At 39.9% G+C, this 26987-nt stretch overlaps 1 protein-coding gene across 2 annotated transcripts in view; it reads left to right on the top strand.

The window, feature by feature from the left end:
* The window catches only part of CTDP1 (CTD phosphatase subunit 1), a 149142-nt gene extending 122784 nt beyond the window's left edge, over positions 1-26358 (top strand). For both annotated transcript variants that reach the window (XM_073566341.1, XM_073566334.1), the window contains one exon: positions 25363-26358. In XM_073566341.1, coding sequence (XP_073422442.1) covers positions 25363-25392 — 30 coding nt within the window. In that variant the 3' untranslated portion in view covers positions 25393-26358. The remainder of the gene's footprint in view (positions 1-25362) is intronic.
* The last annotated feature ends 629 nt before the right edge of the window (positions 26359-26987 follow it).

The raw sequence follows: 26987 nt of genomic DNA, 5'->3' as shown, positions 1-26987 counted from the left end.
GCAACTGTCAGAATCTGCATTTATAAGACTGTCGCAACACTGGTTCCTGTTCATATCCTCACTAGTAATGAGCGAGTATACTCGTTGCTCGGGTGTCCTCCGAGTACTTTGGCGTTCTCGGAGATTTAGTTTGTGTTGACGCAGCTGCAGATTTGCGGCTGCTAGAAAGCCTGAACACATGTGGGGATTCCCTAACAAACAGACAACCCCCACATGTATTCAGACTGTCTAGCAGCCGCAAATCATGCAGCTGCGTCAACCCCAAACTAAATCTCCGAGCACGCTAAAATACTCGGAGGACACCCAAGCAACCAGTATACTGGCTTATCACTAATCCTCACCTCTATGCTTGAGCACAATTGTGTATATCCTCCAACATGGTTACCCAGATAAGAGACCTTATTTTCACTTTGTCTCCTCTCTAGTTTCTCTTTCATGTATAGATAAATACATAGATGGTATATAGATAGATGATAGATTCTGAGAGAGTGCTTTCTGGGGATTTTTACTCTAATAATTTAAAAAAAAAAACAGCATAGGGTCCCCCCACATTTTTAATATCCAGCTAAGGGCAAGCAGACAGCTGTCCATGATTATTGGGCCCTTCCAATTCTAAAAATACCAGCCCTCAGCTGCCCCAGAAATGGTGCATCACTGTGACTCGCTGGCGACTGCACAGAAGATCTGTGAATGCAGTGCCCATAGAAGGGAGGAAGAGATATGGATTTTTAAGGGAGTGGAGGGCGCAGACATGGGATTCTGGGGCCAAAACCTGACGTACATGGTAGATGGGTAGTATTATAATGAAGAGAGGAGGTAGGGGTTTCTTCCAGGCCCCGGAGCCTAGAAGAAATCATTAGCATACAGAAAGAATATAACATTTCTAAGCAACAAGACTGATAATGTGAGGCATACAGGTAAGACTAGTGTAACATTTCTATTACCTTATGCCCATATTAATAGGTCATATACGTCCCGGGGAGGGGGTGACGGATTCCCTTTACTTTCTCCTGTGCTAAAAAGATCAAAGAAATAATATGGCTGGGATTAAGTGGAAATGGGAGTTTTGCCATGATAATTTTTATGGCAAGGAATGAACTGCAATTGTTTGCTATTCATCTGACCACTGTTCATTACAATCTAATGCTAATACAAATTGCTACTATAAAAACTGAAGCAGTAAACTATGTGAAAACTAAAATTTTTCAATCTCTAAGCTTTTCACCACTATAGTTGTATTAGATCAGATAGATTGTACAGCAGTGTGAGCAGCCTCTTCTTCCCTCTGCACCCTTAGTTTCTCCATGTGTGTATATGTGTGATTATTATATATACTTATATTTGGCTTTTGTGCACTCATTCAATTTTTCAAATATGTGCCACCCCCTTAAGAATATTGAAGCTTTAAAGCTATTCTTTGCAAAAGTAATAGAAGATATTATTCCTTGTATTTCTCAACTTGCCTTTGTATAATCAAATAGTTCCTATAACATTATAAATTGTAAGCTGTTGTGCCTTTTTACATTTATTCCTCCATCTTATTCCAGTAATAAAATAGACCTTAAACTCTTCATTTACCAGCTTTATGCTTTTAATGGTAGGCAAAAGCAGCATAATAAGAGATCAAAAGGTGTCATTGTATAAAAATAATTGTTGTTAATCTCCTTTATTCATCCAAAGTCTGCAAAGACATTTCTTGCAATGACTTCAGGTTTTATGACTGCCTATTTAAAATGTATTGAAAGAGACATGCTGCCTTTTCTGTATGCATGTCGATTGAGTAAATGTAATTATTTTTTAATTCACATATAGAAGTGATTGCAAAAGATTAAAATGGTTGTACGGGTACAGATATTTTATGACCTGTCTACCATTCTGAGTTTAGCAGCGGCTGCTGAACGTTGCCAGCTGCTGCAGCAAAGCTGCTGTTCTTCTGAATTGAAGCTGCTGTACTGCAGAACCCAGCTGTCACCTCTAGACTATAGCTGCTTTCAGCAACACTGTTGAAGGTGTTTACCTCTGGCTGCTGCCAGAGCAAAAATAAGTTTATTCGTGGGGGCTCCAGGTTTTGGACCTCTACCAATCTGCTATTGATGATCTATCCTGTGGATAAAAATATCAAGAACTTCGGCACTCATAAATGAAGTTTTATTGTCGTGTCCAGTATCAGAGGTAAAAAAAAAAAAATCAAATATAAGCAGAAAAAGAGCAAACACAACCCTTGTGGATACAACTTAGTACTGAAAAAAACAAGAAAAAGAAAAAATACGACCCTTTGGATCCAGATTATTTCAGCTACGTTTCGGCTTGATTAAGCCTTTTTCAAGCATAAATCTGCGTAGAGACATAAAATATTATGAGGTACAACATAAAAAGACACAAATAAATAAATATATATATATATATATATATATATATATATATATATATATATATATATATACACATATGAGTAGCTGAAAATATATAGTCCTAGTATACCAAAGAAAAGACTAGGTTACGTTATGCAGTTGTTTAGCTAATCCTGACAATTATGATTCATAATGAATAAAAAGGACATGCCTGAGTTTGTATCTGTGATGGTCACATAAACGTGGATGTTGTTACTGTTACCTATTAAAGATTAAAACGGAAATGAAAAGATACCATCCTAGTTACCTACACTAGAAAAATGAAGCAAAGGGTTAACATCAGGACACAATTGCAGTGTGGGAGTATGTGAGATGAAGTTACCTGAGGGAAACAAGGTCATCTATCCTGGACTTTGGACTTATCTATCCTGTGGATAAGTCATAAAATACCCAATGCCCAGGCAAACACTCTTAACAGGATGTTGCTATTGTAACTGTTCTGTGACTATAGCAAACATTCCAGCTCACCTGCATGCTCAGCTTATGTCGCTTTTCCATTTCCTTGTATTGCAACTACATAAAATGCAGAGCAAAGTGTGCTCATGATGACATAGGCCATATCATCCCAAACCCAGTTAATTAAATCTTTCTCCCCACAATCCTGTTTTCACCTTCATGACCAGGCCAAATTTTACAATTCTGACCACTGTCACTTCATGTGGTAACAACTCTGGAACGCTTCAACACATATCACTGATTCTGAGAATGATTTTCCGTGAGATATTGTACTTCTTGAATAGTGGTAATATTTGTTCTGTATGACTTACAATTTTGAAAATATCACATTTGGCGAAAATTTTGCAATTTTTAAACTTTTAATTTTTAAGACCTTAAAACAGTTATGCTACACTAAATAGTTAATACCTAACATTTCCCACATGTCTACTTTACATCTGTATAATTTTTGAAACATATTTTTTTGGGTAGAGAGGTTAAAATTTGACCAGCAATTTCTCTTTTTTTCCTACAAAATTTACAGAAACCATTTTCGAGACCACATCACATTTGAAGTGACTTTGAGGGGCCTATAATCCTTCATGTGCTTCATAGGAATTAATGCAATGTGGAAGAAAAAAATGAACATTTTACTTTTTCTCACAAAAATTCTACTTTAGCCCCAAATTTTTATTTTCACAAGGGTAACAGTCGAAATTGGACTCCAAAATTTGTTGTACAATTTATCCGGAGTACACCGATATACCATATGTTGGAGGAAAACTACAATTTGGACGCATAGTAGGGCTCAGAAGAGAAGGAGCACCGTTTTACCTTTTTAACTAAAAAAAAATGGCTGGAATCGAGTGCTGACTCCATGTTGCGTTTGGAGAACCCCTGATGTGATCCCATTTTGGAAACCAGAAACTCCTCAAGGAATCTATCTAGATGTGTGGTGAGCACTAGTGATGAACACAAGTGCTCGTTACTCGAGTTTGCTGAGGGTGCTCAGGTATGCACCGAGTATAGCGGGTGCTCGAGTGACATGTTTGAGTCCCCGCGGCTGTTACAGTTACAAAACATGAGGGGATTGCCCGAGTTTGTCAAGCAATCCTTGCATGTTTTGTGGCTGTCTAACAGCTGCGAAACATGCAGCCGCAGGGACTTGAACATGTTGCTTGAGTACCCACTATTCTCGGTGCATACCCGAGCACCATCGGCAAACTCAAATAATGAGCACTTGTGCTCATCACTAGTGCTTCACAGAAGTTTATAACGTAGAGCCGTGAAAAAAGTCACATTTCCAACAAAAATGTTCTTTTAGCCCCAAACTTTGCATTTTCACAAGGGTGACAAGAGAAAATGCAGCTTACAGTTTGTAGTGGAAAACTATTGTTTGAGTGCACCGCAGGGCTTGGAAGAGGAGCGCCATTTGACTTTTTGCACACAAAATTTGCTGTAATCATTAGTGGATACCATGTCGTGCGTTTGAAGAGTCCCTAATGGGCCTAAACAGTAGAAACCCCCCACAAGTGAAGCCATTTTGCAAACTGGACCTATCAAAAAGTGTATCTAGATGTGTGGTGAGAGCTTTGAACTCCCAGGTACTTCACAGAAGTTTATAACGTTGAGCTTTAGTCTTTAGCACCAAATTTTTTATTTTCACTAGGGTAACAGTAGAAATTGCACTATACAATTTGTTGTGTAATTTCTCCAGAGTACACCAATGCCCCATATGTAGTCGAAAACTACTTTTGAGGCACAGTGCAAAGCTCAGAAGGGAAGGAGCACCATATCGGAGTTCAGATTTTGCTGGAATGGTTTGAGGTTGCAATGTCACATTGGCATTGCCCCTGAGCTGCCAGAACAGCAAAAAACCATAAGTGACACTATTTTACAAACTACAATGAATCCATGAAATCACATGTGCCTCACACAAATTTATACCATTGGGTGGTAAAGAAAGAATATGTACATTTTTACTTCTAAAATATTGTTTTAGCCCCAAATTTTTATATGGGGTAGTAGGAAAAAATGGACTTCTCAACTTATTGTGCAATTTCTCCTGAGTATGCTATATCTTACTTGTAATTAGGATCTACTTTTGAGATGCAGTGCAAAACTCAGAAGAAAAGAGGCAGCATAATTTAGTGCAGATTTTTTTTTTTTAATTCTTTATAGATTTAAAGAAACATGACAAATATATCCACAGTTACATAAATCACACAAAATTATAGTCCTTAGAGATCTGTGGGTTAGGGAAAACATTAAATTTATGTCGTAGAGATGGCATATATGAAATCAAAAATTTTGAGGCAATGAAATAAAATAAGGTGCAAGCATAATATGAATTAAATTAAATATCGACCTATAAAGTAAAGAATCGAGACTGAAAGGCTTCTATGGTTTAAAGTCAAGCGAGGACGTCTCGTCCTTCTGGGGCACTAAGAGCCGTTCCTCGAGGGGTACTCGACCACCGTGGCTCCCCAAGGTATAGCAAAGAAAGACAAAACCTGGGATCTAGTTCCTTCCCGACCATTTAATCCATGCATAATTTAGTGCAGATTTTATTGTTATGGTTTGCAGGTGCCATGACCCACTTGGAGAGCCACTGAGGTGCCAGAGCAGCAGAACCCCCATAAGTGACCCCATTTTACAAACTAGACCTCTCAATGAATTCATCTAGGCTACAGTGATCATATTGACGCCACTAGTGTGTCACCAAATTTTATACCATTGGGCAGTGAAGAAAAACTAATTACCTTTTTACCACAAAAATTTAGTTTTAGCCCCAGATTTTACATTTTCATAAGGGGAAATCTGTAAAAATGGCATCAAATGGCCTTGCGTGCCCTGAAGGATTTTAATCCATGTCGGCATAGTGTATTATTAATGGTAATGTTTGAGACTGTGGTCCCAGCTCTCTTCAGGTCATTGACCAGGCTATCCCGTGTAGTTCTGTGCTGATTCCTGACTTTTCTCAGAATCATCTTTACCCCACGAGGTGAGATCTTGCATGGAGCCCCAGACTGAGAAAGATTGACAGTCATCTTGTGTTTCTTCCAACTTCTAATAATTGTACCAACAGTTGTTGCCTTCTAACCAAGCTGCTTTCTTATTGTCCTGTAGCCCATCTCAGCTTTGTGCAGGTCTACAATTTTGTCCCTGGTGTCCTTAGACAGCACTTTGGTCTTGGCCATGGTGGAGAGGTTGGAGTGTAATTGAGTTTGTGGACAGGTGTCTTTTATGCAGATAACAAGTTCAAACAGGTGCAATTAATACAGGTAATGAGTGCTGAGTAGGAGGGCTTCATAAAGAAAAACTAACAGGTCTGTGAGAGCCAGAATTCTTGCTGGTTGGTAATTGATTACTTATTTCATGCAATAAAATGCAATTTCACTATTTAAAAATTATAAAGTGTGATGTTTTTTATTTTTTTATCCTGTCTCAAAGTTGAAGTGTACCTACAATAAAAATTATAGCCCTCCATTTTTTTGTTGGGGGGGGGGGGGGGGGGAAACTTGCAAATAGGCAGATACTTGCAAATACATTTTCGCATGTGTGTATAAATATGTACCGTATATACTCGTGTATAAGCCGACCCCCCCTAATTTTGCCACAAAAAACTGGGAAAACTTATTGACTCACGTATAAGCCTAGGGTGGAAAATGCAGCAGCTACTGGTAAATTTCAAAAATAAAAATAGATATCAATGAAAGTCAAATTAATTGAGACATCAGTAGGGTAAATGTTTTTGAATATCCATATTGAATCAGGAGCCCCATAAAATGCTCCATACAGTTCATGATGGCCCCATAAGATGCGCTATACAAAATACACCCCATATAATGCTCCGTAAAGGTTAATAATGGCTCCATAGAATAATATGCCCCATATGCTGCTCCATAAAGGTTATGGCCCCATAAAATGCTCCATAGAATATACCCCCATAAGATGCTCCACAGAATAGGCCCCCATAAGATGCTCCACAGAACAGGCCCCCATAAGATGCTCCAGAGAATACGCCCCTATAAGATGCTCCATAGAATAGACCCCATAAGATGCTCCATAGAATAGGCCCCCATAAGATGCTCCACAGAATAGGCCCCCGTAAGATGCTCCACAGAATGCCCCCACAAGATGCCCATAGAATACCCCATAAGATGCTCCATAGATTATGCCCCATAGAATATGCCCCCATAAGATCATCCATACAATATGCCCTCATAAGATGCCCCATAGAATACCCCCATAAGATGCTCCATAGATTATGGCCCCATAGAATATACCCTCATAAGATGCCCCATAGAAGATGCCCCATAGAATAGGCCCCCATAAGATTCTCCATAGAATAGGCCCCTATAAGATACTCCATAAATTATACTCCATAAAATGCTCCATAGAATAATCCCCATATGCCGCTGCTGCAAATAAAAAAAAAAAAGACATGCTCACCTCTGTCGCGGGGGCCAGGTGCCGGTGTCGCTGCTGGCTCAGGACCCCGGCACTGGCGATATTCACCTGTCCCCGTTCCCACGCTGCTCGCCACGTCATCTCAGTGACGTTCAGGCAGCAGAGGGCACGTACTAACAACGTCGCCGCACCCTCTGACCTGAACATCACTGACGGAGGAGGCAGCGGCGAGCAGTGTGGGAACGGGGATAGGTGAATATAGAATATACTTAACCCCTCCTGGCGCGGTCTCTGCAGCCCCGTTCTCCCACGGTCTCCGGCGCCTGCCTTCAGCGGTCACGTGATACCGCTCATTAAAGACATGAATATGTTTATATTCATGTCTTTAATGAGCGGTACCATGTGACCGCTGAAGGAAGGAGCCCGAGACCGGGAGAAGCGGGGCTGCAGAGACCGCGCAAGGGGGGGGTATGATCTGATACCCCCGCTCCCCCTCCCCCGCCGACCCCCGGTATATAACTCACGTATAAGCTGAGAGGGGGACTTTCAGCCCAAAAAAGCGGGCTGAAAATCTCGGCTTATACGCAAGTATATGCGGTATATAATATATATTTATATCCTACTTCTAACAAAAGTGCCACACTTCCATAACATGTGCATTGGGATACTATGTGAGCAGTAATCATTAATGCCGTCTCAGATGTCTATTAAACAGTAATAGATGTTATAGCAGGTATTTTTATTTGTGTCCTGCACCTATGCATAATATTATGAAATCACAGTTAGCAAACTTGTAAATCTGACAAAATGCTGGGTTGGGCATTTAGCTGGTAGATTGGTCTTAGTCTTGCATCATATTTCAAGAACAGTTTAAATGTTGATTGATGATCTGTAAAATAATGCAATTTGTGGGAATGTTTGTTAGAAACACCATTCAATATTCATAATGCTAAGCTCAGCCATTAATATTTCATTCATACTATCATGAATTTTCCATTTGTCAGTGTTATTTCAGGTTTAATGTTAATTTTAGAGGATAAAATTGACTGCTATTTAAACTGGTGCTCTTCCTTAAAGGAAACCTGTCAGCAGGATTATGCACAGTAACCTACACACAGTGTCAGGTTGGCGCCATTTTACTGATTACAATGATACCTGGGTGATGAAATCCTTCTTGTGGCTCGTACTCTGGGGCGGACTGTGGGGGGTCTTCATGGCGTGCTCTGATTAGCTATTCATAATGCAGACTGCTGACAGGTCACTCGCGAATAACATCAAGAACAGTGATTACTAAGGCCTCTTTCACACTTCCGTTTTTGACAATCAGTCAAGATCCGCCAATTTTGAAAAAAACGGATCCGCCATTTTTCTTTGCGGATCCGTTTTTTTCCCCATTGACTTTCATTATTGGCGGATCCTGACTGACTGCTGTCCGTTGCATCCATTTTTTTGAGGATCCGCCACATTGTTAGTGTCCGTCAACATCCTCAAAGATTTCCAAACGGAGCTTGCAACGTTTTTTTGGCCGGCGGATCCTCCAGACACTGAATTAACCCCAAAATCTGTCTGGGTGCTGGACCAAAAAAACAATTCTCTCTCTCTCACTAAACATGCAATCATGCTGCAGAGCAGGTGCCATGGCCGGCACCTGCCTGCAGAAGGGTTTTCTTTTTTTTTTTTTTTTTTCTTCAGTATGTGCATATATTCATTATGCAAACTAGTGCAGGATCAGTGACCTGTCAGCAGGCTGCATTATGAATATATAATCAACATGAAGCCCCCCACAGGCCACCCCGGAGCACAAGCATATCATTAACTACAAACTGAAAATAAAGAACAACCATAAAACGGATTTCATTAACCCAGGTATCATATTAATCAGTATAACGACGCCGACCTGACACTGTCTGTAAGTTACTGTGCACAATTCTGCTGACAGGTTCCCTTTAAAGGAAGTGCACCCCTTTAAAGGGGATCTCCATTTTAAAATTGTGTTTTGTTGCAGGTCTGTGATATCAAACATTGCTTTTACTCAACTTATCAGGATCCACCCCTGTCTTCTTGCTATTTCTCCGCTTTTTATTGATTTAATGCTACACCCTATCCCTGGCCTTAGTAGTTTTCATTTTTATGATGTACAATACAAAATAAAATTTTGGTACCGTGTTAGCCAGAAAAATTTCTCTGGTTAGCCAATAAAGGTATCGCAGCTTGAATACTTTTCTCAATTTTTTGGGGGGACATAAGTATTTACATCTAGTTTTTCATTTACAACAGCAATAATAATTGCATTATGGAACCAAGGAAGCGGGATGGACAAAATCTGCCAATTCTATCATGGGGGGGGGGGGGGGGTCGGCTTATACTCGAGTATATACGGTACTTCATTTAATAGCTTATAGACCTTGGGAAATGTTATTCTTTGCCTGAACAACAATTTTAAGAAAATAACTTTTTTTCGGCCATATAGTGATGATAGAGGAAAACATTGGACTATTCTGAAGCGGCCTTCTATGAGCCCTGACCTAAATCCTATTGAGCATCTTTGGAAAGGGCGGAAACATGCCGTCTGGAAAAGGCAACCATCAAACATGAGACAACTGGAGCAGTTTGTTCTTGAGTGGGCAAAAATACCTGATGAGAGGTGCAGAAGTCTCATTGACAGTTACAGGAATCGTTTGACTGCAGTGATTGCCTGAAAAGGTTGTGCAACAAAATATTGAGCATCATTTCTGTCCAGGCCTATTTCATGAGTTTTATTTATTTTATTTTTTTTAATTCTGTGGAAGCATGGCTGAAAAGCAATGTCTGATTTTCATTTGTTCATTTTCATAGATTTTTGATTTATTATTACTTTTCTCAGATTCAAGTTATTTCTGTGACCATTGTGGATTTTTCTGTCATTACATGAAGAGTACAGTACCAACAATTTTGACCACGTGTGTATTTATGGATCGGCGGTCATTTAGTAGCTTGTTCACACAGACAGACCGCATGGAAAAATCTTTAGTACTCAGTGCTCATAGTACTGCTTACACAGGATGATGCAGTGCCATGAGCAATATATTGTGAAAACCAAAAGATTTCATCCAATGATTGTGCATTTTCCTTGTTCATCAGAATTTCGGTGGCCTGTTTAGACTTCAAGATTATCGGGAATTGAGAATCTTGCAATGTAAATGCACTTTTAGTTATCACAAGGCTTCTAATGTTCTGCATAGTTGTTCTGGATTTTTCTTTTCTTTATTACGGCCACAATATGTTTAGTGACCCCCTCTTCCGGCCACACATTTAAAGAGGTTGGTCCCCAATATTTGAAAAAATGCTGTTTTTCCTGTCCAAATCGATAAGTCTGCAGTCACTTTGTGTGACAGCACACTTATGAATCCCCCACTGTGCTCTGCGGAGAATCGGCGGTTTCTGACACTGCATTGGAGAGCATGTATGCGTTATACATACTCCCGGCCAGAGCATGTCCAGTGGTAGCCTCGCTCCATAGACTTGTCTAGCGCGAAGCCGTACCCCAACTAGTGACGTGGCCGACTAGAGTATGAAGCGAGGCCACGTCCACCGGATGGGCCCTGGCTGGGAGTATATATAACTCATATCTACCCTGCAGTCCCGACTCAGAAGCCGGCATATCCCTGCAATGCTCAGTGCTGCATATGGATCCTATATAAAGATATACGGTATATCTATATCAATATGTATTATCTATAAATATAAAACCTTAACTACCTCTGAATTTGCTTGTCTTTTTCCCTAATCCACCTTTCAATATTTTTTTAATCAATTATATTTTTTTATTTTGTGACTTATGAAAGTAGCAAATACAAATTCCATTGTCTTGCAAGTAACAATAATAAGGCATTTAATCAATTCAGTTTCTGAATATGGAAGTGTAATTTCCAAAAATAAATTGTGCCCAAAATTTTCCGTGTTTGCAGTGCGAGACAAATTTCTGGTTGACTTCCCTAAAAGAGCTTTTTACTGTGAAGTGTGCTTAACAAAATGTGCCTCCTCCTACCGTTTCAGAGTTGTAAGCTTGGCCTTTGCTAACAAAACACAGAACTGGTGGAAGTAATGATATATTAGAGATATTGGTACTTTTACTGGAGGAAAAAAGTTTTCATACACAGAAGACAGCATTTTCCTGCAATTATATTTAATTATATGCTCCCGCTTGAATTGCTTTGTCTTTTTGACTTCACTGTGTTGCAATTACCAGCTTAAGAGTCTTAATTTATTGACGTAATGAAAATCCTAGGACGTGCTTTGGACAGGTATCTCAGTGAAAAGCTGTGGTTATGAGCATTTATTATCGCTATGGTTGTATTTAAATAATGCCACCTAAGGTCAGCACATCCAACAGATTAGGAAACTGTTTTTTGCATCATTTTTCTAAATTATGCACTGCGCAGTAAACATCTATTTGCATGATCCGCATAATGGATTAGTTAGAATTTTGACATCTGTAAATGTATGTTTGGCTTGCTGACGGGAAGCCCTGACAAGTGCTATGGATTGGTTGACATTGTTAAATCTCGGAACAGCTAGCTGTCAATGCTGTCTTTCCAATTTTCAGGATAACAATTAGACGGAATTAGTCCCTGTGATAAGTGATGGAAAAAGGGTCTCTTTTTACACCATTTCCAGTCTATAACTATGTGAGCTATTAAGGTCATTGTTCTGCTTGTTAAGTCTTTTGTTTGTTGTACTTCAGTCAAGGTAGCAATATTAAACATCTTTTCTGCTTGTAATTATTGAATGAGATCATTTTCCACATAACTATGAATAAAGCTGGTTAAAGGGATTCCCGGGGACTCCCAAATAATTTATTGGAGCGAGTGTGTGAAGTCCTCCCACATGGCGATCTGCTCTATATATAACTGGTCCTTGAGTGATTTGTTAGTATCGGTACCTCTTTCAGAGTGCTGTACAATGTTTGTATACACAGAATGTCACTTGTTAGAACACCTGATTGTGCTCAAGAGCTGCCCTTCTCTTTTTAGCAAGGGCCAGCAGTCACAGTGCTATGTCACAGTGATATGTTTTGTATGTTTTTTACATATTTCCCATAAGGCATGGGGGCATTGCTCTAGAATCACTGCATTGAGAAACATGTGATGGTGTCTCCAAAGTGTTGGATGTTGATCTCCATGAGTTCATTCATCCTCATTTTTCACATTACAAAAATAAGGACACGATGGACCATGTTGCCAATATTACACCAGTATTGCCATATATGACATAAAGACAACGTCAATAATCAGGATCAAAAACAACAAGAGAAAGTATAATGCCATCCAGATAACCCCATAAACATCCCCAAATATAAGCTAATGCATAACATATAGATTAACAATCAAAAGGATGGACACATTGTAAATTACCTGAAAGTTGCAAGTGCAGGCAAACTAAGGGTCCCCGTGCCCGCCCCAACGCGCGTTTCGGAAGCACCTACATCAGGGGGAAGAAATTATGTGCCTATTTTGAAAAATGTATGTCTCCATGGTTATGTATGTAATTACTTTAACCCCTTCGTGTCGGGGGACAATTTTTTAAATTCTGACCAGTGTCACTTTGTGGTGATTACTCTGGAACACTTCAACAAATCCCATTGATTTTGAGATTGTTTTTTCATGGCACATTATAATTTATGATAATGGTAAATTTAGGTTGGTATGTTTTGTGTTTATGTATAAAAAAAATATCAGAAACTTGACAAAAATGTAAAGAAAAAATTGCAATTTTCAAACTTTGATTATCCTTTTCATCCAGATAGTCATACCACACAAAAACATTAATAAATAATATTTCTCACATGTCTGCCTTACATCAGCACCATTTTTAAAATGCTAATTTATTTTGTTAGCATTTTAGGAGGTTTAAAAATGTAGCAGCAATTTTTCATTTTTTCAAGGAAATTTACAAAATTTATTTTTTTGAGGGACCTATCCAGGTTTGAAGTGACTTTGGGGGTCCTATATATTGGGAAAACCCCAAACGTGATACCATTTTAAAAACGGCACCCCCTGACATATTGAAAACTGCTGTCAGATAATTTATTAACCCCTCAGGTGATTTTCAGGAATTAATGCAAAGTGGCATGACAGAAATGAAAGTGTTTGTTTACCACCTAAATGTCGCTAACTTCTGAACTGACCACTATAGCCGGGAGACTCTAAAGGGCCTGTCACACTAAGCGATATCGTTAGCAATATCGCTATAACGTCACTGGTTTTTGTGACGTTATAGCGATATCGCTATGTTTGATACTTACCTCCGAACGCTCCCCCGCTGGTTATCGCTGATCGCGCGAGAACGTCCTGGGCCGTTTCTCATCGTCAGCTTCCTGCTGGGGCGATGCGTGGAGGCGGGCGGGAGGACCTCAGGATCTCCTCGTCTGACAGGTAAGTAGCGACCTTCGACCCCTGCGATGTCGCTGGTGAGATCTGCCTGTGTGGCAGCTCACTAGTGACCACTTAGCGATGCACCAGCGATCCTGACCGCGCCATATCGCTGGTCGGGATCGCTGGTGCATCGCTAAGTGTGACAGTACCTTAAGGCCACTATTTGGCCATGAACTGCTGTGGCAAAGATCAGGACCACACAATCATGATCTGTGTGTCTATTAGATTAAAGCGGAAGCCCTCACAATCTATTAACCATTTATTTGATGTAGTCACTTTTGACAGCAGCAACTAAGGGGTTAAACAGATATGGACCTTGCCAACTCTGATCGTTTGTGATGCAGCAAGTTGTCAGCTATAGTGTACAGCCGACAGCTGCTGGATTGTCACCTGTATGGGGATGCTAGTCTCTTATATCTCAGGTCAGTAAAAAGACGTATTGGCTGTCATTAAGGGGTTAAACATGATGTATTCCCATAAACCGTTCTGGACTATATATCCAGCTTAAACAAACAAGTGACATTTGATTTGTTGTGCACTTTTCTTCTTTTTTTTTTTGCACAGTTCACATTGCTATATCTGTGTTTTGTTCTTTTTGTCCTGCCTCCAAGGTTTTCGTTATGCATTTGGGTGGGATAAAGGGGAGAGGGTGTAGGGTTTGCAGATGGTGTAGGTATATGTGGGTTTGTTTTTATTGGATTTTGTTGTGCACATTAAGTTAAAGGTGTATCACTGCGCTTGCCTGAAATTGTGGCATTTACAAGGAGCTGCAAGGTGCAACGTTCAGGGAGGAAAGTGTGCGTCTGCGTCGGTTCTTGGTCATGTCTCGGTGTATGTGTTATTGGCTGATGTGTAGTGCGCATCTTCTCAACTAGTCAGTAATTTGGATTTGTGGCAAAAGAAGTTTGATAAAGTGAGTATCTCTATGTACTGTAAACTTTCCTCACACAATGGGGTTGTCGTTAATCAACATTTAAAGACAGTTGCAGCATATAATTAGTTTATAGGGATGGATCCAGCTGTCAGGTTCTCTTTAACAAAAATGTTCCTAATGGGGTTGTCCGGTCTTAATCTACAAGTCTGCAGTCGCTCTGTGTGACTGCAGACTTGTGAATCTTCACATGGCGCGCATTGCATGCTGTGAGGATTCTCCGGCACCAGGAAAGGGCAGTCGTGTAACTACAAATATGCAATATAAATGCTCCCGGCCACATTCCGAGTAGACGTTTTCTTGCCTCGCTCAATACATTTACATGGAGTGTTGCCACCAGACAGTCCTCAGAGCGCGCAGTGCACATGATGTGAGGATTCACAAGTCTGCAGTCATAGTTACTGTAGATGGGTAGCGTTAGTCCGGGACAACCCCTTTAAATTCCACTGTTAGCAGGTAGCATTTAACAGCAATACTCATAACGCAAACACCTTTTGAATGCCCCAGTGTGCTTAATAAATTAAGAAAAGCATACTTATTCCCTGGGTTGGCTCCGCTTTGTCCCCCAATCTCATAGCGTCATGTAAATGCTGCATTTCTTCAGTGGCTTCAGTACTCCCATAACATAGACAATGTCACAAGATTGCTCTGGTTGTCCCTTTTATGCGAAGGCTTCTGTATTGAAGAGGAATTCTACATTGTTGTTTCAATCTGTTCAGTAGATTTATATGATCCGATCACACTGTGCAATTCACAGGTGACCAGGCCAATGAACATTTACTCCTAATATATATATATTATTTTCTTGTCACTAAAAGCCAAGATAATTTGTAGTGCGTAAAGGTGGACTGATGCAGTATGTTGACTAATTGGATTCCTGCTGCAAATGTTAATTGGAATGGTAATTAAAGTGTTTACAGTGCACCTTGCTTTAGAGCAGCATTACCCCTCTGTAGATTGTACATACACACGGCGCTTTACAAAAATACCAGCAAGCATAGAGCATTAATTGGATTTAAACGGCAGTCACACTTCACTTCCTCTGCATCATATGCCGTTTTTAATACATACAATGATGGAAAGATATCTTTTACATTTTTTTTTTCTTTTTGATTACGAATTATTTCCTCTACACCAATGTGACACAATATTTGTACTTGCATTGTTACTTTGATTTGTGACCTTGTGAAATTGTATAACAAGAAAGAATCTGAATATAAATTCAAATGTAGCAATAATGAAAAATACTCTAGTAATAGTTATCAAACAGCCCGCATTATGGGTCAATTCCACACTAGCTAGGTCTACGCAGCGAAATTATGCATTTTTTGGCCTTATGTCTGTTTTTAATGTTGGCTGTAAAAAGAAGCTATTAATACCCCAAAAGGTCCTTAAAAATGACAAATTCCTATGTCTACTCATACTGGGCTCTCTTTTACTGTGATTTAGCTGCCAGGATGCATGTAATGTGTCCGTGATCATTGTTTTCGTTAAGGAGCTTCTGTATGGTCTCACATTGAAGCCACACATTTAAGGTATCTTAAACGTGGCTGATAAAACTCATTTGTGTATGAACCTTAATACATAATATAATTGGCATAAGTCAGTCTCTGACGGTGGAATAAGAATGGGTATTTTTTCCCCTGTGATATTTTTACAGCAATATAAAATCTAATTAATCTTATTGGTCTAGTATAGACCACAATACTTTGAATGTTTTTTTTTTTTGTTGCACAATTTTTTCCTCAGTCACTGTTCATGTCAATCAATATGAGCTATTGTAACCCTTTTGTGATCATGGTTTCTTTACCAGGCAGCATGTAAATAATATTTTGAGACCCAGTGTACCTTTTTCTTGTTCCTATACCTTAATTTTAAAAAGTGTCCAATTAATGAACTAATAAAATTGTATATTTTATTGTTTAAAAATAAGTCTCACTCCTTTTTTTTCTTCAAAGAAAAATATATTTTGAAGTAATTTGTAAAAAGAAAATGTAGCCAGGTTGCCTAAAGCTTCCCACAACTAATTTTTTTGCTGCAGTAGAATTCCTTATTTGTTTACCCACGCTGATACATTGTGCATACTGGTTCAGGCACTGTTAAAGAAGTTGCCCACCACTTGGACAACTTCTTCTCATACCCCTCGCTTGTCCCCCATAAAATAAAATAAAGCTTATACTCACCTTCTGTGCGAAGCTTATATTCACCTCCTGTGCTGGCGTTGTTCCCACGGTGTCTGCATTCTGTCTCCCGGGGCTCCCGTGCTGTTGTGACACTGGCACCCAAGGAGCGCTGGCGTCGGTGTTCCCACCTCCTGTCGAATTGAGCAGGAAGAGGAAGCCAGATCAGCTACAGCCCGGACTTCCTCTTCATATTCGATTTGTCCAAAGACAGTGACGCCAACGCTGATTGGACACTGGCATCATGTTTCACAACAGCAGCATCGGCGCCCCGAGACCGCAAGTGCCGACACCATGGGAACGGCGCCGGCACGGGATGTGACTATAGGCTGTATTTTATGGGGGCCAAACATTTGCATCAAGGAGGGGTTGTCCTAGTCGTGGATAACCAGTTTAATGGCTTTGACTCCATGAAATTTGATTTAACTATATGCAAATGTTACTATTTTAAATGATTTTTTTTTTTGTAAATAGTAGGGGTATGGCCACAAACCCCATTGTTTTGGTTCTGACTCGTATAGACGCAATTGTTCAAACATCATCAGTATGCCATTAAAGCGGTTCTCTGGTCTCATATTATTGATAACCTTTCATTAGTATTGGTCTCCAATATCAGATCAGTAAGGGTCTAACATCTGATATCCCTCTAATCAGCTGTTATAGAATAAAGGGGGCTTTACACATAGCAATATCGCTAAAGCGTCACCGATTTTGTGACACAACAGCGATATTGCTAGCGATATTACTACATGTGATACTTTCCTCTGACCGGCTCCCCCGCTGGCTATCGCTGATCGCGCAAGATCGGCCTGGTCCATTTCTCGTCGGCTTCCTGCTGTCGCCGACGAGCAATCCATGGACGCAGGCGGAAGTCTGACACCCTCGCCTGGTCTGAAAGGTAAGAGCAACCGCCAACCGCTGCTGCATCGCTAGTGAGATCTGCCTGTTTGGCAGCTCACTAGCGACCATTTAGCGATGCACCAGCGATCCTGACCGGGTCATATCGTGGTCGGGATCGCTGGTGCATCGCTAAATGTAAAGGAGCCTTAAGATCTAATCTGCAGTACTTGGCAGTGGCTGCTAATTATTGGATGGGACTGTGCTATGCAGTTTCATTTGGTGTTTACATCCGGCCACTGCCGGAGCTAATAACTGATCATTGTTGTTGTTGCTGGATGTCAGACCCCTGCTGAACTTATATTGATGACCTATTCTCAGGATTGTTAAAAACAGCGGATAAGCTCACTCTAACTGTCCAACAAAGATGGGTGCTCTGAAGAATGATGCAGTCGTACATATATGAAAAATACTTCTGCACCAAATTGATGAAGCGAGATGATGAAATCTCGTTATATGATTTTATTACTGATTTAGACAGACCCGTGTAAAACTGAAAAGACCAATGTTTCCGCTATGTAAAGCCTTTTTCAAGGTACCTCTAAGTGAGTAAATAAACAGAAAATTCATAAGTACAGTAATGATAAACAAAATGCACTAAAATAACAAAATAAAGTATGTACGGTATATTAACCTCTTCGCGACCGCCCACAGTAGATAAACGTTGGCGCTTGCTGGGCTTTGTGCAGCGCCGACGTTTATCTACTGTCGGCGGTTTTGTGCCCCCCGGGACCCCCTCATACCTTATAACGCGGGGATCCCGGTGCACAATGCATGCTGGGACCCCCGACGTCATCGAGACCTGATTGGTTCAGGTCCTGATGACGTCGCGTCACAGCAGCCAATGAGAGAGCTCGCTGGGAAAGCTGCTTGTTTCCCGGCGATCTCCCTCATTATAACGCGACTTCTCCTCTGAGCTCATGCTGACAGATGAGCAGAGGTGAAGCAGCGTTACAGTGTGACTAGATCGCTGCCTGGCACAGCTGATCGCTGCCTGGCACAGCTGTGTCAGGCAGCGATCTTGTCACACAGTAACGCTGCTTCTCCTCTGATCATCTGTCAGTGTGAGATCAGAGGAGAAGTGGCGTTACTATGTGCCGGGCAGCGATCTTGTCACATAGTAACGCTGCTTCTCCTCTGATCATCTGCCAGTGTGAGATCAGAGGAGAAGTGGCGTTACTATGAGTCAAAAATACAAAAAATAAAAAACACAAAAATAAAAAAAAAAGTAAAGAAAAAAAAAGCAGGTAGGCAGGGTTAGGGCTAGGGTTAGGGCTAGGGTTAGGGGTGTGTTGGGGTTAGGGTTGGAATTCGAATTGGGGGTTTCCACTGTTTAGGTACATCAGGGGCTCTGTAAATGCAATATGACGCCCGCAGACCATTCCATCAAAGTCTGCATTCCAGAACGTCACTACTTCCCTTCCGAGCCCCACCGTGTGCCCAAACAGTGGTCCCCCCCCCACATGTTGGGGTACCAGCGTACTCAGGACAAATTGGACAACAACTCTTAGGGTCCAATTTCTCCTGTTACCCTTGTGAAAATAAAAATTGGGAGCTAAAAGATCATTTTTGTGGAAAAAAAAATATTTTTTTATTTTCACGGCTCTACATTATAAACTTTAGTGAAACACTTGGGGGTTCAAAGTGCTCACCACACATCTAGATAAGTTCCTTGAGGGGGTCTAGTTTCCAAAAAGGGGTCACTTGTGGAGGATTTCCACTGTTTAGGCACATCAGGGGCTCTGCAAACGCGACATGACACCCGCAGACCATTCCATCAAAGTCTGCATTCCAAAACGTCACTAGCTCCCTTCCGATCCCCACCGTGTGCCCAAACAGTAGTTTTCTTCCACATATGGGGTACCAGTGTACTCAGGACAAATTGGACAACAACTTTTGGGGTCCAATTTCTCCTGTCACCCTTGTGAAAATAAAAAATTGGGGGCTAAAAGATCATGTTTGTGGAACAAAAATGATTTTTTATTTTCATGGCTCTACGTTATAAACTTCTGTGAAGCACTTGGGGGTTCAAAGTGCTCATGACACATCTAGATAAGTTCTTTAAGGGGTCTAGTTTCCAAAATGGGGTCACTTGTGGGGGTTTCCACTGTTTAGGCACATTAGGGGCTCTCCAAATGCGACATGGCGTCCTATCTCAATTCCAGCCAATTCTGCATTGAAAAAGTCAAACGGCACTCCTTCCTTTCTGAGCTCTGCCGTGTGCTCAAACAGTGGTTTAGCCCCACATACGGGGTATCGGCGTATTTGGGAGAAATTGCACAAAAAATTTTGTGGTTCATTTTCTGTTTTTACACTTGTGAAAATAAAAAAAATGGTTCTGAAGTAAAATGTTTGTGAAAAAAGTTAAATGTTTATTTTTTCCTTCCACGTTCCATTCATTCATGTGAAGCACCTGAAGGGTTAATAAACTTCTTGAATGTGGTTTTGAGTACATTGAGAGGTGCAGTTTTTAGAATGGTGTCACTTCTGGGTATTTTCTGTCATATTGACCCCCCAAACTCACTTCAAATGTGAGGTGGTCCCTAAAAAAAATGGTGTTGTAAATTTTGTTGTAAAAATGAGAAATCGCTGGTCAACTTTTAACCCTTATAACTTCCAAAAAAAAAAAAATTATGTTTCCAAAATTGTGCAGATGTAAAGTAGACATGTGGGAAATGTTATTTATTAACTATTTTGTGCGATATCACTCTCTGATTTAAGGGCATAAAAATTAAAAGTTTGAAAATTGCAAAATTTTCAAAATTTTTGCCAAATTTCGATTTTTTTAACATATAAGCGCAGTTCATATCTAAGAAATTTTACCACTATCCTGAAGTACAATATGTCATGAGAAAACAATGTCAGAATCAGCAGGATCCGTTGAAGCGTTCTAGAGTTATGGCCTCATAAAGTGACACTGGTCAGAATTGAAAAAATTGGCCTGGTCACAAAGGCAAAAACAGGCTCAGGCGCGAAAGGGTTAAGCAGCAGACTTGATTAGGTTAGTGTTTACAAACATTTTAGGGATCCATTATAACGAAGGTGTAATCCCAAGTAAGTAAGGCTGGTAATAGGATACTGTTTCTTTACGAATATACATGCAGCCATATAGGGATCTGATTTCTAGAGGCAGTTTTAAAGGCGTTGATCACTACTAGGACAACCCCTTCTTGATCTAAATGTCTGGCCCCGATAAATTTAGAAAGCCTACACTACCCACCTGTGCTGGTGCCGTTCCAGCGATGTCTGCGCTTGCAGTCCTGGGACTTAGATGTGATTGTTGTGACACGCAAGCCCGGCGCCCCATCAGTGCTGGTGTCACTAGCCCCGCCTTTGTACGAATTGAACATGATGAATGAAGTCCAGGCTGCTTCTGATCAGACCATCTTCGTGTTCAATTCGTTCGAAGGCGGAGACAGTGATACCAGCGCTGATTGGGAATCGGGCTCAAATGTCATATCAGCACAAGATCCCCGAGACGACGAAGCCAACACGACGGGAATGGCACCAGCACGTCAGGTGATTATTTTTTATTTTATCAGGTCCACAACATTTACATAAAAAAAATTGTCCAAATAGTGGATAACACCTTTAAGTAACATAAACAAGCCAATGATTGTGGTTTTTTTCTGTGTGGAGGAAAACGGGGGGAGATTAAGCGGAGAGGTATGGTTCCAGTATAGTTATTGGAATAAAACATGCTAGGAGGCAATGAGTAAATTAATCCAAAGGATAACAGACAAACCAGATGTTAATAAAATATTATAAAAGCCCCTGTCAGTGTGCGCTTCAACAAGTCTTCATTATTGTACTTTTTCTGTTTATTTACCCATTCAGAAGTACCTTGAAAAAAGCTTTATACAGTTGAAATGTCAAATCTTTTCTGTTTTACATGGGTCATTCTAAATCAGTAATAAAAGTCATATATCAAGATTTAATTATCTCTCTTCACCAATTTGGTACCAAATTATTTTTCGGATAGCTATCCTCAGGATAAGTCATGAGTATCATGTGACCAGAGAACCACTTTAATGTAAGCATCAGTGAAACCAGTTTAAAGAAGACTAATTGTCTCGTTACCCTCGTTGGCCACAATTAAGTCAAGTTTTTTTTTTTTGTTTCCTTTTTAAAGTGTTCGGCCTCTTGCTCTTGTTAGCGCAGCTTTACTCACAGGTTGACCAGCACGTCTGTCCATAGAATGGCTGCAGGCCAGTCCCTCAGTCTCCTCCAATAGGAAAACGACTTGCATTGGAAAGCTGTTTTTCTAGTGGACGATTCTGATGGACTGATCTGTTCACACTCTCCTCCATGTGCACACTAGTGCATGTCCTCATGTCTCACCTACACTGCTGCAGCCTCCTGCTCTGTGGCCTCCCGTCTATCGCACCCCTCCAATTTATCCTAAACTCCACTGCCTAAGTAAACCACCTATCCCCCCACTTTTTTCCTGCCTCTCCTCTCTATCAATCCCTTCACTGGCTCCCCATTGCCCAGAGACTCCAGTTCAAAACCCTAACTTTGACATACAAAGCCATCCACAACCTGTCTCCTCCATACATGTGTGATCTAGTCTCCGGGTTCTTACCTACACGCAACTTCCGATCCTCACAAGATCTCCTTCTCTACTCCTCTCATCTCCTCTTCCCACAATCGCACATGAGAATTCTCCCGTGTATCCCCCCTACGCCGGAACACTCTACCCCAACATATCAGACTCGCCTACCATGGAATCCTTCATAAGGAACCTGAAGACCTACCTCTTCTACCGAGCCCCGGGGGCAGGGTCCTCTCTCCTCCTGTATCAGTCGGTGACTCGTTTTGTTCAAGATTATTTTGTTAGCTTTTGTTATGTATATCCCTTTTCACATATAAAGGTCCATGGAATAAATGGTGCTATAATAAATAGTAATGTGCTGCCTTTTTATAAGATGGTGTTAGTCAGTTTGTGAGGAACGCTGCATTAAGGAAAAAAGTGACGTACCTCTTTACCATCTGTTTTATTATGTAATGTCGGACTGGGGTTTTTTGGGGTCTTTGATTAAACCCTGTGTAATTACAGTCAAGTATAATCATTTAGGCTAAGTTCACACTAGGCGTTTTTGCTGCAGTTTTTTAATGCAACTTTTCAGCTGCGTTTTACAGTACCAGCAAAGTAGATGAGATTTCAGAAATCTCACACACCTTTTTTTGTGGGTCATCAGGATTTTTTGCTTTGCATGTTGTTTTGCATTTTTTCTGCTAAAACCTGATTCTATAAAATAGGACTTTTGTTTGTTCTGTTTTTTTAACACTAAACTTTATCAGCATTCGCAAGAGACAAATCTAGCATGCCAAAACCGCAGCGAAAAACCAAGGAAAACATGCTTTTATCTGCTGCTTTGATCCTGTCAAGAGATCAGGTTTCACTATAGAAACAAAAAAAAAAAAACTGAAACGCCTAGTCTGAACTTACCTTTAAAGTGCAGAGATCCGATCACGTAGTTACTATTCTCATACTTTCATTTCATGCACTATACTCTTACTTACATCTGCTTCTCTTTTGAAGTACACCTTTTTTCTAAACAACCATTTTTAAGCGTTTTTGACTTTGAAGTTTACATAAAATCACATTTGTGCTGACTCCATGTGTTTTCCTGGCTTTGCGGACTTGGGATATTTGTGTTAAATCAACTTAAAAAATGGCAATTTTTGTTTGGCAGAATGTCTTTATGATTCCCTTTAGCTTTGCTTCATTGATTTTTAATAAACCACTTACCATTTGAAGATTACAGTCATCCCCTTCCTTGAAGAGCTAAGCTACTTTTAATATTTGCAACTCTTGAATAATGTGAAATAGTCGACTGTACTGAACCTTATCAAGATGCAAAATGTTCAGAATTAGTTTTTTTTTTTTACCCATATTAAAGGTTAGACATATGCAACTGTGACTCACCCAAAAACATAAAATGTAAAAAAAAAAAAAAAAAAAAAAAATCACCCCCTCCTCCCCCCAAAAAAGCTATATTTACCAATACCAAGTCATGATACTAATGCACTTCATGAATGGTAGGTTGTGAGTGGTGATTTCATAAATATTTTCTACCTGTGCTGCCTCCACCTTTATGCATTTGTGTTGTGACTTGATGTTGGTTCTATGGCTGCCTTTTTTCTGTTTTTTTTTTTTTTTTTTTTTTTTTTTTTTTTTGATATATAAAATACTCCCACAAATGTGGGCCATTGATTGCAAACCAAATTTGTTATTTTGCACACCCCAAAAAGTTATTTTCTTAACAAATTTCATAAATACCATGCTACAAAAATGAATACACCCCAAAGAAAGTCTTAAAGGCAATGCTAAATTTATGACTACAAAACTCATTAACAAGAAATCAGCAGGTAAGTATTCATTAAACAAGTGTCCAGTAGACAGTTGACTATCAAAGAGCATTACTTATCAAAGAAAACCACTTCCCTTTTCATGCAGTCAGCAATGGCACCACATGGAAGAGAAATGTCACAAGACCATTTTTTTCTCATGAAAAGGGTTGAAGATAATCGACATGAAAGTTCAGTGCAGTTAGCAAAAAAAGTAGAAAGCTAAACCGGGGTATTTCCTGTGACACCATATAGCGTACACTGCAGAATAATGGCATGCATGGGTGTTGTCCACAAAGGGCTTCAGCCTTCCTGTGTGTAGCTAAAATGATCCCTTGCTATGAGCTTCGATCGCTGAGCGGCGCTCATAGCTATCTTTCTTTAACAACCGCAGGGGTCTCCTGCAGACCCCAGGTTGTCATGCCAACCCTTTGATGACCCACGGTCATGTGACATGATTCCAGCGTGAGCATGGTAAATTCCCCTTTCAGAGATCAACAGCGGCATTTGTCATGTTAACAGCTGTGGGTGGATCGTGATTCCACCCACTACTGTTGGAGGCACATGTCAGCTGATGTGCCAGAAATTATGTGGACTCCACGCCAGAGCCCACATCAAAAGGGTACACCCGACATGCGCTGTACATGTACGGCGAATGTTGTGAAGGGCTTAATGTTTGCATTAACTAATTTGGGTAAAACTCAAGATTTTGTAATGAGTTAAAATAACCTTACTTTCATGTTACTCACTTATTCAAAGCATTGTGTATGTATCTGTGTATCTAGGTCTTAATCCGGGAGGCTTCATTAAATCACCCACTCTGTCCCAATCTATACAGCAAAGAGCCAATGAGCAGCAGAAGACCACTATTTCTTCTTCTGCTCACTAGTTACCTTCGCTGTATAGACTGGGACAAGGGGTATGTGATTTAATGAAGTTCCCTGGTACAGCTGATGAAAAGGCAGTGTATCTCCACTAATTATCAGAGTTTGATATATCCCATATGTCAGTTAATAGGTTGCCATTTTTAGCTGAGTGAAGTAATTTCACTTCTTGGAATGATGTTATTATGGTAGGTCAATATATATTGTAAATTTAAAGTAGTCTTCCTTATATGTTTTGTTTTATTCAAAGTTTCCGCATCTGCCCCATCTCAGCATTTTTTTGTTATAATTTTTTCTAAATCTTATGTTTACATGCTTTTATTCGGTGTAACATGGCTTATTAAAACTGGTTTCTAACAATAGAATAAGCCTGTTTTTGTATCCAAAACGCTTGATAAATCGTAATTGATCAGGTTATTTGATTTTTTTTTTTTTTTTTAACAGAGGTCAGAAGAGAAAATTGGATGCGGATGATGAAGATGATGATGCTGATGAAGAAGAATCCAGTAACGAAGAGGGAAGCAGTTCGGAGGCAGATGAAATGGCAGCAGCCATTGAAGCAGAGCTCAATGACTTCATTTGACACATCTGTAAAAAGGAAAACCTTAGGAAATTGTGTAATTGCACACATAACTGAAACCAATTGTTGTGTTGCTGCTTCAGTTTGTCTACGTATGTTTTTTTTGTTTTCACTTTCTTCTTGACAGTAGCATATTTGTATATTTTGCTGGGGACACAACTTGTTTTACACATTGAGCTAATTATTTTAAGGGTGTTTTACATAAGGATACTATTTCATCTTTAAGGCAAAGGAAACAAGTATTAACTGGGAAATTTGTGCTATGCCAAAGACCTAATGCTTTTGTCAAAGCTTTGTAGATTTTGAGAGATTTGGGTTTTTGCTGTCTTGTTTTACATTTTTATGTGTGTCTCTTGCTTTTTTTACTTTAGTCAGAGAAGCAGAGCAGGAGCAGCCCACTGATGGCTGAAGATCCATCACATGGAAAGAAACACGTTCTTTCCTTATATATCAAAATAAAACTTTTTTAAATATATACAATATATATATATATATATATTTGTATAGATGTAGAAAATGTGATATGAGAAATTGTAAACTTGACTTGTCACTTGCCTCTAACTAATTTCACTGAGTAAATCTCCTGTTTTTACACGTTCCTCTGTGCATTAGTTTGGAATTGCTAGAAAAACAGTGTTTAGATTTTTTTACGCTTGACTCTCTGTTCTGGTGCTTCAAGGACATGGAAAATTATTGAAATTGGACGTTCTTTAGGCAGATGACTTCATTGCTATAGCTTAACTTGCAATAGGGTTTTATTCATATTGAGAGGACTAATGTAAAGTTTTTGTATATTCTATTTCATATCTGACCCTCAAAACAGATTTTCTTTCATTTAATAAAACAGATCATTTTGTAGATGTTGGTGTCTGTCGCAATTTGTTTTATGCCAAAGCAGACTTTTCTTCCTCACAGGCACATAGTACTATTCTCAGAGGTTGGTTTTTTGTAGTTAGATGGCTGCTCTTTTATGTCTTTTTATGTTTAGTGCATTATCCAACTCATAAGAAAAACTTCAACATAGTGTGATTACTCTGCATGAGAATAAATATTCAAACCATGCAGACTTCCACTTCCAATTTTTGACTATTGCTTCTTTCTGCTATGACTCGCTTCATTTGAAATGAATGGAATTCCCTTAGGGAAAGGAGAGAAATGTTGGCGCTATATAGGTGTAGTAAGTAAAGGTTAATTCATCACGTGAAATACATGGGAAGTGCTCACCTGAATGGGTTGTTCTAGCTGAGGCGCAACTCTAGGAATGGTTTGTTCAAGATAACATGGTGTGCAGCCGACCTGGTGTGCTGCAGGAAGTTTTTCCGAGTTCCAACAGTGGACAAAAACAGTAGATGATCCAGGTATATGGCACTCCCACGACAAGTGATAAAATCATGACAAAAATTTGTCTCCAATAAAAAGGTGTTTTACTTAAGAAACAAAATGCTAAATAAAATGCATGTTTCGTCTGTTAACAGCCTTCCCAGGTATC

Source organism: Dendrobates tinctorius, unplaced genomic scaffold (genome assembly GCF_039654945.1).
Source record: "Dendrobates tinctorius isolate UK_male_01 unplaced genomic scaffold, ASM3965494v1 ptg000004l, whole genome shotgun sequence".
Taxonomy (NCBI): domain Eukaryota; kingdom Metazoa; phylum Chordata; class Amphibia; order Anura; family Dendrobatidae; genus Dendrobates; species Dendrobates tinctorius.
This window is presented reverse-complemented; position numbering and strand designations above follow the sequence as displayed.